At 39.4% G+C, this 16,909-nt stretch overlaps 1 protein-coding gene across 2 annotated transcripts in view; it reads left to right on the top strand.

Annotated features, from left to right (window-relative positions):
• Positions 1-16,909, top strand: part of CD96 (CD96 molecule) — a 100,907-nt gene that overhangs the window by 52,868 nt on the left and 31,130 nt on the right. For both annotated transcript variants that reach the window (XM_040224875.1, XM_040224882.1), the window contains exon 8: positions 1,139-1,231. In XM_040224875.1, the coding sequence (XP_040080809.1) occupies positions 1,139-1,231 (93 nt within the window). The remainder of the gene's footprint in view (positions 1-1,138; positions 1,232-16,909) is intronic.

Below are 16,909 nucleotides of genomic sequence, written 5' to 3'. Positions count from 1 at the left end.
AATAGCGAGTGGTCATTTATGATAGCAAGTCACAGCCAACTGTGAGCACAACCTATAGTCAATAGCAGTAACAAATTACCAATGAAAATAAAGCACAGATGCTTTTAGATTACAAAAGCAAATTCCTTCCAATGTGCTATGTGCTACCAAGTGACATAAATTATATATACTTATTCCTTAAAGAGTAGAAAAAATGGTATCATTTCTAATTAAATTTCCAAATAATTGATTCAGATCATCAGATGTGTAATACTGTACTCAATGCCATTATATATAGAAAAATCACAAAATCCGCTAGCCTTAAATAAAAATAAATTTAAATAAAATTAATGTAAATATAATTAAATAATTATATTTAATAACTAAATATTAATTATATTAATCCACATATTCCTAAAGTCAATAGGTCCTTCTGACATTTGTAAATTGTTTTAAACTGCTGGTAGAATTATTTTACAGTACAACAATGAACTTTAAGGAACTGACATGAATGTATAATGATAAGTGAAAAAACATATATCAGCTTCTCTTTCATCCCAGAAACCCCTGCACACACACACATGAGAGAGAGAGGGAAAAAAAAAGTTGTAGCCAAATAAAAAATTTATGAAAAAAAAATAGAAATTTTAGTAAGAGCACAATTACGCCATCAATCTTATGTCCATTGATGTCATGTCCTTTTGGAGGGCTGTATCATTGTTTCTACTCTTAGTGATAAAAAATATTTCTGTGGGTCTATGGATTTGTCAACTGTATGATTACTTGCCAAATGCCTCAAAACATTGCTGCTATAATTGTTTTACCAGGTCTTGGTTAAATGCGGTGTTCTCCAGGAAGCTTTCCCGACCTCTCAACATTGGTTGGTGCCCCTCCGTGCATTCTCCTGGCATCTTGCACTTCTGTTATCGTAGCACTCAGCACAGTGCCTGGCTACCTACCTATATTCTAGGCTGTATGCTCTTTAAAGACAGTCCTATGTCTTTACCTTTCACCATTTTACTCCACTGCCTAGCCCTATGATGACTTTTATCAATAATAATTTGTTAGATGAATAAATAAAGGTTTGGTGGAACTAAGTTAATATTTTATCTTCCTGCCACAGTATTGTCTTCATTAGCAATGTGTTTCATCCTTCCAGGCTCAGTGAACCCTCCAATAGATTCTCCACTCAATCCTACAGAATCTACCCTTGGCACACGACCCTCTCTAGCCAACAGCATATCTCCTACAGGTAAGAATGTTTTCATACTGTTTTACTTCCCATGAACTATTAATCCTTTAAGTAGATTAATAAGAAAGAAATTTCAGAAAATTTGTATGATTCATGCCCCATTCTTATCTACGGAGATTTTAAATAAATATATTAAGTACTATTTTCATGGATTAAAAGAATTAGCACAACTTCCAAAGTCTTTCACTTTAAGACCTGGCAAAACCAGGGTCAATAAATATTCAATGAGAAATTTAAATTCTGTATTTATTATTAAAGAGGTTAATAAATTGACAGTGGTCCTCTACAACTGTGCTCTCAGTGGGGTGTTTAAGAAATTGTTGTAAATAGGGATCCTGTGGGCCATAGGTAGGTAGATAGTTTTAAATTTAAATCTGTTCTGGTTCAAATTAATTTTGACAAAATTGACTGGGGTGAGGAGTTGAATTCAGCTTTCCAATGGCATTATTAATAATGGAGTTCAGGCTGGGTCAGTGTTACAATGGCAAAGGGATAGCAGTGACTTTCAGAAGTTGGCATTCGTGCAAACAAATCATAAATTTCCATGTCTGTGGCCTTTATGTTTAATAAAGAACCAAGGTGACTTTCTCTAGCACAGAAAAGTATGTTCTACATAAAGTAGAAGTATGCTTTTTATTTCTTCTTTAATTAAAACTATCAATTTTAGCTCAAAACAAGAACTGAAAATGAAATGAAACAAAGCAGTCACTAGAAATGAACAATTCATTTAGCCTGTAGCCTTTGACAGATAGCCTGCAGTCACTGTCACAGGTTGATGGCACTCAGAGAATGAAGCATGGCAGGGTGAGAAATGCCTGCAAATCACCAATAGAAGTTTTGCATCCATCTATTTTTTCCTAGTTCCTAAGACTTTGTAATTTTCTCTTTTATGCTTCTTTTTCTTCCACTTCTAACTCATCATTCAGCAATAAACCATAGTAAATTATGATATTCTTCATTCAACAAACATTAGCATATTTAACAGTAATACCTTAAATCTCTTTAAAACTCTATGTATTAGTTATCCATCACTGTATAACAAATTACCCAAACAAAAATAAACTAGATTTAACATATATATTGTCTCATGTGGTTTTACACGAGACAGGAGCAGCTTAGCTGAGCGTGTGGCTCAGGTTCTTTCATGAGGGTGGAGTCAGGCTGTTGGGTTCCCATCATCTGAAGGCTTGACTGAAGCTGAGGGCTCTGCTTCCAAACTTGGACATGTCGGCAGGTCTCAGCTACTCACCACATGGACCTCTCTACAGGGCTGCCTCTCTCTATGGCAGCTGTAATCCTCCAGACCAAGTAATTCAAGAAATAGAGTCACCAAGATAAAACCCCTCTGCCTCTTTATGACCCAGTCTACAAAACTGTACACCATTATTATTGCTATATTCTATCTGTTAAAAACAAATCACTATGTACAGCTTATACTCAAGAGGAAGAGAATTGAGCTCCACCTCTTGAAGGAAAAAGTATCAAAGAATTTGTGTACAAAGTAAAGCAACCACATTTTATCACTTAGAAAATGTTTGCACCTAAAACTCAATGTGGTTTGATCTTTTTAATAGTGAGAGGATCCCATAGACAGAGGAGCCTGGCAGGTTACAGTCCATGGGGTTGCAAAGAGTCAGACATGACTGAAGTCACTGAGCAGGCACACACTCATAATGAGAGATAGATGGAGTAAGCATTCCCATTCCCATTTTCCAGATGGGGACACTGAGATACTGAGAGCATAAGTGGCCACAAGACTAACAAGTGGCAAAGTTAGTATTCACACCAAATTCTTCTGAATATAAATCTAGTTCTCAATACATTAAATGACATGTTTTTTTCAATTGGTCTAAAAACCTCATGAGGACAAGGATCATATTTGTTTTGCTTCCTCACACATGCCTAGCACAGAATTGGAATGCAAAAACATTAGTTGAATAAGTGAATGAAAAAGAGTAAATGAGAATAATGTTCACCATGTAGATATCATGTAATAGAATTTGTGGTATCAAAAAAGATAATAATTTGTTTCTGCCTTCAGAAAGATTGTTGTGTGCTTGGAGAGAGATGACATGCACATATGAAAATGTAAGTCCAAATAGTAAGGTGGAAAGTGCCATGTTTTATAGAATTACAATACTGAAGGAGAGGTCGTGTCATTGTTATGCTTGGCCACTCAGTTGTGTCCGACTCTTTGAGACCCTTAGGACTGTAGCCAGCCAGGCTCCTCTGTCCATGGAATTTTTCAGGCAAGAATACTGGAGTGAGTTGCCTTTATTTTTGAGTATGGAAGCGTGTCTATGAGTTCATGAATTCAGGAAATGTTACAAAGAGAGATGAAATAAGCTGACCTTAAGTACGTATTTCTGCTTCATTGACTATGCCAAAGTCTTTGACTGTGTGGATCACAATAAACTGTGAAAAATTCTGAAAGAGATGGAAATACCAGACCACCTGACCTGCCTCTTGAGAAATCTATATGCAGATCAAGATGCAACGGGACATGGAACAACAGACTGGTTCCAAATAGGAAAAGGAGTATGTCAAGGCTGTATATTGTCACCCTGCTTATTTAACTTATATGCAGAGTACATCATGAGAAACGCTGGACTGGAAGAAACACAAGCTGGAATCAAGATTGCTGGGAGAAATATCAATAACCTCAGATATGCAGATGACACCACCCTTATGGCAGAAAGTGAAGAGGAACTAAAAAGCCTCTTGATGAAAGTGAAAGTGGAGAGTGAAAAAGTTGGCTTCAAGCTCAACATTCAGAAAACGAAGATCATGGCATCTGGTCCCACCACTTCATGGGAAATAGATGGGAAAACAGTGGAAACAGTGTCAGACTTTATTTTTTTGGGCTCCAAAATCACTGCAGATGGTGACTGCAGCCATGAAATTAAAAGATGCTTACTCTTTGAAAGAAAAGTTATGACCAACCTAGATACCATATTCAAAAGCAGAGATATTACTTTGCCGACTCAGGTCCATCTAGTCAAGGCTATGGTTTTTCCTGTGGTCATGTATGGATGTGAGAGTTGGACTGTGAAGAAAGCTGAGAGCCAAAGAATTGATGCTTTTGAACTGAGTTGGAGAAGACTCGAGAGTCCCTTGGACTGCAAGGAGATCCAACCAGTCCATTCTGAAGGAGATCAGCCGTGGGATTTCTTTGGAAGGAATGATGCTAAAGCTGAAGCTCCAGTACTTTGGCCACCTCATGTGAAGAGTTGACTCATTGGAAAAGACTCTGATGCTGGGAGGGATTGGGGGCAAGAGGAGAAGGGGACGACAGAGGATGAAATGGCTGGATGGCATCACGGACTCGATGGACGTGAGTCTGAGTGAACTCCGGGAGTTGGTGATGGACAGGGAGGCCTGGCGTGCTGGGATTCATGGGGTCGCAAAGAGTCAGACACGACTGAGCGACTGAACTGAACTGAACTGATGTACCAGATACTCTTCTCCAGTGACTTTTTCTCTTTTTCAAAAGAAAAAGAATCATGATGATATGTCATGGTATATAGTTTGCCAATTGAAGGCATAAGTGAATTTCTTCTAGCTCAGTTTTCTATGTGGTTAGTTGACATACACTACTAAACTGTTCTATCAGTTCAAATATCATTCTTATTTCTGTGAAGAAATTCAAGGAAAAGAAAAGGACATTTCTTATGCTTAAGGAGTCTACAATCTAATATAGCTCTAGTATTAGAGAATTTGAAAGAGCACTGTCAAAGAAACATATTTGTTTAAAGCAGAAAAATGCTACCTCATCTACAATCATACTAAGGTGATGTAGTTGGGAAATTCCTGGAAAATAAAAAAATCTCCTTAAAAATAAGGTCCCACCACAATGGACCTCGGGACTGTTTCACAACAGTGGTTCTCACCAGAGTGATTTTGTTCTCTGTGCCCTCGCTCCAGGGACACATGCAGTATCTGGGGACAGTTTTGGCTGCCCCAGTGAGGGAAGGAACGGTGCTCTAACACAGGACAAAGAATTAATGGGTCCAAAACGTCAGTAGTGCCGAGACTGAGAAACCCTGTTTTACTTCCTGACTCAAGTAGCTCAAGTGTAATAAGAGCAGCTATTTCTCACTTTACAAAATCTAGACCTCTGTCAAGACAGTAACAAGGTTATGTTTGATATATTTTCAAACATAAGTGATTTTTATATGTCAAAAAAAACCATGATGTAACATGAACGCTTATTTCTAAATGAAACTCACTTGCTTAGAATAAACATTGAATTATAACTGAAAAATCTAAATTTCATTTTGGCTATCCAGAGGGTGATTATGAAATCACATGATGACTGGCTGCCTCAGAAGCTGGTAAGGTTCACTTTTGTGCTCTTTTAAGAAAGGAAACGGGATGGAACATGTCATGAAAACCAACTTCAAAAGGCTATGGTTTCATTACAAATTCTAAGATCTAGTGAACTGTATAATCAGTCATAATTATTAAGCTAGAGATCTTGCTGCAAACATCCAATTCATAGTCTTTTTCTCCCTAATGAAATTATATTCTTTAAACAAATGTAGAAAGTAATGAAAACAATGGAACTTCATAGCCAACGGCAAGACTCAGGAAAGCCCAGCTCAATTCAACCTGAATTAACATGTTTTCTGAGTCCCAGCCACTTTCTCAGTACTGTCCTAGGAAAACACAAGAGGCTGAAAAGCTGAGTGGTAAAATAGGCACACGCCTGCGTGGAACCATATAAGACCCCAGACAAATTTAGGATGAGACAGTACTGGCATAAATCCAGGTCTTCCAGACAAGATTACTGGAATGGGTTGCCATTCCCTTCTCTAGGGGATCTTTCCAACCCAGAGACTGAACTCAGCTCTCCTACATTGCAGGCAGATTCTTTAACATCTGAGCTGTTAATGGTAAAGAAACTGCTTGCCAGTGTAGGAGACATAAGAGATGTGATTTTGATCCCTGGGTCAGGGAGGAAGGAGGAAGAAATAGCAACCCACTCCAGTCTTCATGCCTGGAGAATCCCATGGATGGAGGAGCCAGGTGGGCTATCGTCCATAGGGTCTCAAAGAGTCAGACATGGCTGAAGCAACTTAGCACACGCATACATAGCCTCAGAGAGCAGACTGCCGGGGTCCAGCCCCAGTGGATCCAGGGAATTTGAAGGTGGGGACGGCGTCGGCGTCTTTGGAAAAATACTTATTTAATTACAGATATAGAGAGATTAGAAACGGATAGTGTAGTAAGAGATAGTGTAGTGGAGAAAAGGAGGCTGAATCCAGATGGGAATTCAGCCAGAGAAACGGGAGCAAGAAAGAAGCGACATGGTGGAATCAGTCTTTCCGGAAACTGATCCAATTTCTTTATTTTTGGGTTTGCTTATATACCTTTTGTTACACATAGGGATGAATACAGAATCACGCGGGGGTCTTAGGGATATTACATCATCTTCTGGCCATGAGTGAGACCTGCTGACATTCTATGATCCTTTCTTTCTGATAACCAAAAACCTTATTTCCTCCAAGGGTGATTTTTCCTTAAACCAGGCACCACCCTCCAGATAATTGCATTCCTATAGGGTGAGGATGTAGTGAGTTACAATCAAGAAAGGAATTTATTTAACCCAAGGTTAACAGGATTAATCTTAAAGGTTAATACCTATTTCTCCTATGTTTAAAGGTTAATACTTATTTCTCCTATATGTTAGTTATATTCATTATACGGGCAGGGAATATGGAGATTTAGCAGCAAACATCAGCCCAACAAATGAAAATCCTTTTACCAATGTTCCCCTTAAGATCTATTTAGTCTTAAGATAGCGATAAAGTTACATTTTTACATAACAAAGACACAGTGATTTATAACAAAGCACAGTGATCTATTACAAAAGAGAAAATCCATTAACTCAAAAAGTCTAGTATTGCTAACATCTAAAACTACTATAAAAAAAAATAAAATAAAACTACTATATTTCCTTTTCTATATTCCAAATACATTGATTAATATATTCCTAGGTGCCTAAGGATATGGAGGCCTGGCGGCAATCATTGACTCAATGAGAAGAAAAAGCCCTATGCTAATTAAGACTCTCAAAATACTCCAAAACTCTCTGTGCTGTTTGTGGTTAAGAGGTAGTAAACAATCATGTGGCAGGAGTATGGATAATCCTGTCACACAAGCTAGTCTGTCAGCAGAGAGGTTTGACCTGAGACATCCTTGTCCCACCCAGAGCAGGGAATTAGCAGCAATCATTGACACAACAAATGAAAAACCCTTCACCAATATAATTCCTAACCAACCCACTATACTGATAATTTCTAACTCCCAAAAGAATTTGCCTTTAGTAAGTCTGAAACATCTCGTGCCTCTCAGATTGGGAGGGTGTAAACAATTACATGTGGCTGAGGAACCTATACAGGTGGGTTAGATAACCTTCAGAGAAACACTCTTATCACACCCAGGAATTTTTATTGCCTTGGAGCTGCACGTTTACTCCTTCTCCGAGAGAAAGGTTATGGGGGAGAACATAAAACAGACTCTGGTTTTGGGGTAGATGCTCGGGAACAGGGGGTTTCCTGAGGCTTGATCACGCCTTTGCGGATGCCAAGCCTCCTTCCTCATGACCTTTGCCATGGGCGGAGTTCCTCAGGCTTGGCCCCCAACAGCAGACCTCAGAAATGCCACCTCTGACACTGAAAATCATCCAAGACCTTCCTTCACTCAGCAAGAAAACACTGAGTGCCGACAATGAGCCAGGAATTTTTGAGGTACTGGGATACAGATGTTCCAGCTGGACTTAGAAAAGGCAGAGGAACCAGAGATTGAATTGCCAACATCATTGAAAAAGCAAGAGAGTTCCAGAAAAATATCTACTTCTGCTCTATTGACTATGCCAAAGCCTTTGACTGTGTGGATCACAACACTGAGGAAAATTCTTAAAGAGATGGGAAAAACAGACCACCTTATCTGACTCCTGAGAAATCAGTATGCAGGTCAGGAAGCAATAGTTAGAACTGGACATGGAACAACAGACTGGTTCCAAATCAGGAAAGGAATGTCAAGGCTGTATATTGTCACCCTGCTTATTTAACTGATATGCAGAGTATGTCATGAGAAATGCTGGACTGGATGAGCACAAGCTGGAATCAAGATTGCCGCTGGAAATATCAATAACCTCAGATATGCAGATGACACGCTTATGGCAGAAACCAAAGAACTAAAGAGCCTCTTGATGAAAGTGAAAGAGGACAGTGAAAAAGTTGGCTTAAAATTCAGCATTCAGAAAACTAAGATCATGGATGGCATCCAGTCCCGTCACTTCATGGCAAATAGATGGGGAAACAGTGTAAACAGTGGCAGACTTCATTTTGGGGGGCTCCAAAATCACTGCAGATGGTGATTGTAGCCATGAAATTAAAAGATACTTGCTCCTTGGAAAAAGACATCTTTTGGGGGTGTTAGTTCTAAAAGGTCTTGTAGGTCTTCATAAAACCGTTCAACTTCAGCTTCTTCAGCGTTACTGGTTGGGGCATAGGCTTGGGTTACCGTGATATTGAATGGTTTGCCTTGGAAATGAACAGAGATCATTCTATCGTTTTTAAGATTGCATCCAGGTTCTGCATTTTGGACTCTTTTGTTGACCATGATGGCTATTCCATTTCTTCTAAGGGATTCCTGCCCACAGTAGTAAATATAATAATGGTCATCTGAGTTAAATTCACGCATTCCAGTCCATTTTAGTTCGCTGATTCCTAGAATGTCGACATTCACTCTTGCCATCTCCTGTTTGACCATTTCCAATTTGCCTTAATTCATGGACCTAACATTCCAGGTTCCTATGTAATATTGCTCTTTACAGCATCGGACCTTGCTTCTATCACCAGTCACATTCACAAATGGGTATTGTTTTTGCTTTGGCTCCATCCCTTCATTCTTTCTGGAGTTATTTCTCCACTGATCTCCAGTAGCATACTGGACACTTACCAACCTGGGGAGTTCCTCTTTCAGTATCCTATCACTTTGCCTTTTCATACTGTTCATGGGGTTCTCAAGGCAAGAATACTGAAGTGGTTTGCCATTCCCTTCTCCAGTGGACCATATTCTGTCAGACCTCTCCACCATGACTCATCCATCAGATATGCAGATGATACCACCCTTATGGCAGAAAGTAAAGAACTAAAGAGCCTCTTGATGAAAGTGAAAGAGGACAGTGAAAAAGTTGGCTTAAAACTCAACATTCAGAAACCTAAGATCATGGCATCTGGTCCCATCACTTCATGGCAAATAGATGAGGAAAGTGTCAGACTTTATTTTGGGGGGCTCCAAAATCACTGCAGATGGTGACTGCCGCCATGAAATTAAAAGACGCTTACTCCTTGGAAGGAAAGTTACGAGCAATCTAGATAGCATATTCAAAAGCAGAGACATTACTTTGTCAACAAAGGTCCATCTAGTCAAAGCTATGGTTTTTCCATTAGTCATGTATGGATGTGAACTGCGGTGTTGGAGGAGGGTCTTGAAAGTCCCTTGGACTGCAAGATACAACCAGTCCATTATGAAGGAAATCAGTCCTGAATATTCTTTGGAAGGACTGATGCTGAAGCTGAAATTCCAATACTTTGGCTACCTGATGCAAAGAACTGACTCATTTGAAAAGACCCTGATGCTGGGAAAAATTGAAGGCGGGAGGAGAAGGGGATGACCGAGAATGAGACAGTTGGATGGCATCAACAACTCAATGGACATGAGTTTGAGTAAGCTCCGGGAGTTGGTGATGGACAGAGAAGCCTGGCATGCTGCAGTCCATGGGGTTGCAAAGAGTCAGACATGACTGAAAGACTGAACTGAACTGAACTGGGGTATAATGAGACAGGCAGCCCCCAGCTCCACAGAACTCACAGTCTAGCCAGACCACTTGCTTAGCCTCCCATTTCATTGACCACTAGGTCACAGACCTTTTGCCACTGCCCCTTATTTTTATGTTTGTGCACAACTCTTGATCTGATGGCATTAATTTTTGATATTAAGCCCTCTCTAAAATTTTAGCTAATTCTTACAGTCTGGATCTTTCTACTCTTAGAAGTTTTGCAGGAAATACTAAATCCAGTCTGTTTCTAACCATTGGCCAGCTCTGCATGTGAGCACACCTGATCCTTGGTGAGCAGAGAGTCAGACATGAAGGGTACAGATTGAAGGAAGCATTATCCAGGAAGCAATGAAACTGCTCATTTATGAGAAGGCATGTCAGAAATGGATAGGGTCAAACAAGAATCAGATAAGATTAGTCTAACACAAATACAGGGGAAGCAGATCAAATCAGCTGTGGTCTGGATATTGGATTCTACAGGTAAGAGAGGAGGATCCTGGAGAGACACTGCAAGGCAGTGAGAAGCCTCTGTGATTTGTTTGTAATAGCAACTTCTGGCACCTTCTGTGGCCATGACATACCTGGCTTCAACACCTCTGTTGCTGTCTGAGAGTTTTACCATATGTATCCAAGCACCAAAAATTAAGAAAAAGAAATGAGCTCTGGGAGCAGGAAGAGTAGAATCATGAAAGTTGCCCAGGGGATCTGGAAAGAAGTATAGACGCATGTGGAAGAAAGATGAGAGACAGATCTTCAGACAATAGTCTTGAACAAAGACATAAAATGCATACAGGACATGGGAAGACAAGCAGGATGAGTGCTGACAACTCTTGTTGGGGAGGGGGCTGCAAGTTACTCAGGTGAGGTGGAACCAGGTGGGAATGAACTTAGGTTGCTTAGTTGCTAAGTTGTGTCCAACTCTTTTGCAATCCCATGGATCTAGACCACCATCCTCCTCTGTCCATGGAATTCTCCAGGCAAGAATACTGGAGTGGCTTTTCACTTTCCTCCTCCAGGGCAGCTTAGGTTATTGGGATATGTATCTGGGCTGTGATCTGATAATCAACAAACAGCCACTATGGCTTTTTGAGTATATGAAAAATGTAAGTAAAACAGAAGACCAAATGATGTAGATTGAAAGTGATAATGGTCTAAACTAGAATGGATGCATGGAGAGTAATGTGTATGACAGATGTCTCAGCAGGGTTGTCTGCCTAAATGTGGGAGAATAAATTAAACATTTTTAGTACTATTGTACAAAGGTCTTCCAGGCTTTTTTCTACTAATTTTTCCCCAATTTTTACCAACCTCTATGATTGTATTACACTACTAAGCAACAATTTTTATAATGTTGGTTAATATTTGAGTGCCTCTGATGTGCCTGGCACTACTGTAAACTAGTTATTGTATTATTTCATTTGTTGTTGTTGTTTAGTCCCTGAATCATATCCAACTTTTTTGTGATGCCATGAACTGTAGCCTGTCAGGCTCCACTGTCGATGGGATTTCCCAGGCAAGGATGCTGGAGTGGGTTGCCATGTCCTCCTCCAGGGATCAAACCCAGGTCTCCTTCATTGCAGACAGATTCTTTACTGTCTGACTGACTCCTCCCCAAAAAGCAATGGTATAGGTACTATCATTATCCCCATTTTACAGATGAAGATACCAAAGCACAAAGAGGTTAATTAACTTACCCAAAATTGTGCAGAAAGTGAAAGAGCCAAGATGGAACCTAGACAGTTAGCTTGAAAGCCTGAGTCTTACTGCCTCTGAGAGTACCTGATGGGTGCTCAATAAATGTCACTGGACATTGAATAAATCCCTTCTATTATGATGTTGGTATTGTTGCTATGAAAAGGTCAATATGACAGCTATGCCTATATTAATCTTTCCCTTCTCTAGACCAGCGCTTTCTGAGAAATGCAGCCTCCAGAAGTGGGGCTAATATTTCCTCAGTTGGAAATAAATCGGAGAGAAACCTCCTCCATTCATTTTCCATTTTCCTCTTGACATCATTATACTATAATTCTTATTGCCCAGAGATATGTACCGAATCCAAATAAAACTTCAATGCTTTCATTGAATTTTAGGAAATTCTGGACATTCCCTGTTTGTCACCATCATTCACCTGGGACACGCATTACAGTTCATTAAATAATTTCTCAATTCTTTCCATAGCTATTGCACATAAGTCAAGGGTAGCCTCCTTGATGACTGATTTACCTTGGGTATTTGTTTATTCAGTTTTCCCCCTTGGAGTGAGTTACCTCTGGGGAAAAGCTATTGGAAATTCTTCAGTTCATTTACTAATTATTGAGTGTCTGTGAATGCACCGCGTGATGTGTGATGAGCTCTGTCCTGCCTACTGGCATCTTCCCCCATAGGGGGAAAATTCTTTCTGGACCAGTAATCCAGCAATACACACTGCCTTCAGTGCTTCAGTGAGCACATGTTCCCCCTAACTATCTGCCTTCCATGGAAAAGAGTTGTATGTAAAAATTAAGATTTCACACCACACATCTTTTTTTGTTGACCTGAGGCTCAATATCCACCTTCTCCTGATATCAGGGGTTGATGAGGCTGACTCAGATGTATTTAGATGTATTTGCTGACCTATATTCTTTTAAGTTCAATGGTCCAGCTAATGCCATTGTGGGTTTAAAAGCTCTATTTTTATGCTGCAGGTGAATTGATGGAATATAAAATTACACATTTGTCAAGGAGACTGGGTAACTATGTCAATAAATGCTATGTCAATAGAGTGGAAGGTCAAGTGAAAATATTACCATCTGAGAAAATAAGTCAGATTTTTAGGTTTAAGTCTACATAAAATTAGGCAAAGTCATGGACAATTGAGCTTAATGAACCATATCACTATGACAGTGGCAGCCTAAACTTACAAATAAATTTTACCTTTGTTTTTAGTGGAATAAATAAGGTAAACTGAGTAGCTTAGCGAAAAGAATTTTCTTTTTTCCTATCATTCCCTGTTCGAATGAGCACTGTAGAGTTTCTGCCTAGCTTCTCAAAGAAATTTTAGGTAAATTTTTCCTTGGATTTTTTGGTGATTTTTGTGTAATAATTATCTGGTCCCTTTCAGTCACAAGAACAGATCTGTATCCATAATTTAAAAAGCATAATTTAAAAATTCAGTCTTCTGCTTCCTGCCCCCAGCACCACCTGCCCTCCTCCCCACAACCAGTTAGTTTCTACTTGTGGACTTTTTTGTTCCTCTCAGGATTTTTCTTGGGTGAGATTTCTCTTTGTCGCATCCTGTTTTGTTTGGGAAAACATGCACCTCAGCTTCTGTCTGGGGAAAGTGCTCGTCTTCCCCCAGTATGGCTATCTCTCTCGTCTCTATGCCCATTTAGCACTGTCACCCGAGCATGGGCTCCCAGCGCAGCCTCTTTAGCCTGGCACCAGTCTTCTTTGTCCCACACACCAACACACACAGCTCAAGAACTCTGAGTGGTCTCTTGAATCCACACTTCACTTGGCTAAGGTAAGGAAGCATATTCTTCCCTTCCTTCATGAAAAGGGGCTTCATTCACAGCTCCCTGACAACTCTCTCCAAAAAAATGCTCACCAGGACTGCTTCCATATGTTTACATGGCCTTGGGGTGCATGATGGAGCTGACAGAGCCCATTCTGCTCTAACTTCACATATCCTTCACAGCTGGTCTAGAACTCTACTTTAGAAGTGAAGGTGACTTGCCATAATATCATTCTTAGCCTTTGGGACCTCTCCTCAAACAGGGGTACAAAAAGTTCCATTTGAAAATTCTGCTCTGTGTTATACATTAAAATTAAAAGAAGTTCAGTGACACCAACAACAACAACAAAAAAAATCAAGAAAACAGCCCTATTCACAATAGCATCAAAATAGAGTAAAATACTTAGGAATAAATTTGAGTAAGAAAGTAAAATATCTGTATACTGATAATTATAAAACACTGATGAAATATGCAAGCACATGAAAAGACATCTAATATTCATGGATTGGAATAGTTAATATTGTTAAATTGTCCACACTACTCAAAGCAATATACAGATTCAAAAATTTATTCAGTCTCTACCAAAATTCCAATGGTATTTTTCAAAGAAATAGAAAAAACCCTAAAATTCATATTCACAAGACACCAAATAACCAAAGCTATCTTGAGAAAGAAGAAGAGTTGGAAACACAGAGCTGTTTCATTGCTGAAAACAGAGTTCTCGAGTGATTGAGAAATCACACCCTGATTTCTCAATATACTACAAAGATGCAGTAATCAAAGCAGTATGGTATATGTATAAACAGACATATAGGCCAGTGGAACAGAATAGAGAGCTTAGAAATATACCCAAACTAATTTTCAACAAAAGTACCAAGAGTACACACTGAAAAAGGATAGTCTCATCAATAAATGGTGCCTAGGAAACTGGATATTCATCTGCAAAAGAATTAAATTGGACCCTTTTCTTGTATCATATACCAAAATCATCTCAAAATAGATTAAAATTTAAATATAAGACCTGCAACTATAAAAATCCTAGAAGAAAACTTAGGGGAGAAGCTCCTTGACATCAGTTGGCCTCATCTATGACTTCTTTGATATGACACCAAAAGTTCAGGCAACAAAAGCAAAAATAAACAAGCGTCCTACATTAAACTTAGAGAAAAAAAAAAAAAAAACTAAACTAAAAACCTCTTGCCCAGCAAAGGAAACAACATGCAAAAGCAATCTATGGGTTGGGAGAAAATATCTGTAAATCATACATCTGGATAAGGGGTTAATATCCAAAATATAAGAACTTCTTCAATTCAATAGGAAAACAAGAAACAACCTGGTAAAAAATTAAAAAAAGACCCAAATGGACATTTTTCAAAAGGAGATATACAAATGGCCAAAAAGTATATGAAAAGCTGCTCAATATCGCTAATCGTTAGAGAAATTAAAATCAAAACCACAATGAAATATCACCTCTTACCCGTTATCCAAAAAATTAAAGGTATCTTTGTGCTGGCAAGGATATAGAGAAAAGAGAACCCTGTACACTGTTAATGGGAGTATAAGACACAGACTTCCCTTGTGGCTCAGATGGTAAAGCGTCTGTCTATAATGTGGGAGACCTGGGTTCAATCCCTGGGTTGGGAAGATCCCCTGGAGAAGGAAATGGCAATCCACTCCAGTACTATAGCCTGGAAAATCCCATGGACAGAGGAGCCTGATAGGCTACAGTCCATGGGGTCACAAAGAGTCGGACACGACTGAGCGACTTCACTTTCACTTTCACTTTTCAAGACACAGACAGTGGTCACGTATGGATATGAGAGTTGGACTGTGAAGAAAGCTGAGCACTGAAGAATTGATGCTTTTGAACTATGGTGTTGGAGAAGACTCTTGAGAGTCCCTTGGACTGCAAGGAGATCCAACCAGTCCATCCTAAAAGAAATCAGTCCTGGGTGTTCACTGGAAGGACTGATGCTGAAGCTGAAGTTCCAATACTTTGGCCACCTCATGCGAAGTGTTGACTTGTTGGAAAAGACCCTGATGCTGGGAGGGATTAGGGGCAGGAGAAAAAGGGGACGACAGAGGATGAGATGGTTGGATGGCATCACCGACTTGATGGCTATGAGTTTGGGCAAACTCTGGGAGTTGATGATGGACAGGGGGGCCTGGTGTGCTGCAGAGTCCATGGGGTCGCAAAGAGTCGGACACGACTGAGTGACTGAAATGAACTGAACTGAAGACACAGACTTTAACTGAAAATGGTATAAAAAAAAACATGGAAAATGGTTTCTGAAGTTCCTCAAAAACTTCAAAGTAGAACTATTTGACCCAGGAATCTCTCTTTTTAGTATATACAGAGAGGAAATGAAATAAGCCACCTTTAAGAGATATTCGTGCCCCCATATTCACTGCATTATTCACGATAGCCAAGATATAAAAAGTCTAAGTTCCCATTGATTAATATATATATATGTGTGTGTGTGTGTGTTTATATATATGTGTATATATATATATAGTTTGACCTTAAAAAAAGGAGATCCTGATGTGCAACATGGGTGAACATGGTGTACATTATGCTAAGTGACATAAACCATACACAAAAAGCAAAGACTACAGGATCTCACTTACATGTGAAATCTAAAGAGTCAAGATACATGGAAGCAGAGTAGAATGGTAGTTACCAGGGGTGAGAAGATAAGTGTACAAAGTTGGAGTTAAGAAGGTTTAATAAGTCTGGAGATCTGATGTATAGCATGATGACTATAGCTAATTATACTGTAATGAATGTTGGAAATTTACTGAGAGTAGATTTCACGCATTCTCATCACATATACACAAAAGTAACTGTGAAAAGAGATGACATATTAATGTGCTGAGTGTAGAAGTCATGTCACTATGTATATATATATCAAATCATCCTCTGTACACATTAAGTACATACAATTTTATTTAAAAATTAAAAAATGAGTAAGTACAATAAATTCAGTGAAAATGAAGCAAGCATGAGGTTATAATTTACTACTGAGATGGTCCACAGAAAGCTGTAGTTCTTGGCCACAGTGTGATGGATTGACAGAATTCTGAAAAGCATAGCCATGATGAGGATGCTTGAAGAAAATGGAGAAAGAGGGATAAAGAAGAAAAGGAAGCATGGGTAGTGCCTTTCACAGTTCAATTCAGTCGCTCAGTCGTGTCCGACTCTTTGCGACCCTGTGAATCGCAGCACGCCAGGCCTCCCTGTCCATCACCAACTCCCGGAGTTCACTCAGACTCACATCCATTAAGTCAGTGATGCCATCCAGCCATCTCATCCTCTGTCGTCCCCTTCTCCTC

This window comes from Oryx dammah, unplaced genomic scaffold (assembly GCF_014754425.2).
Source record: "Oryx dammah isolate SB20612 unplaced genomic scaffold, SCBI_Odam_1.1 HiC_scaffold_2, whole genome shotgun sequence".
Taxonomy (NCBI): Eukaryota; Metazoa; Chordata; class Mammalia; order Artiodactyla; family Bovidae; genus Oryx; species Oryx dammah.
The sequence above is the reverse complement of the archived record's forward strand: the minus strand, read 5'-3'. Positions and strand labels throughout refer to the sequence as shown.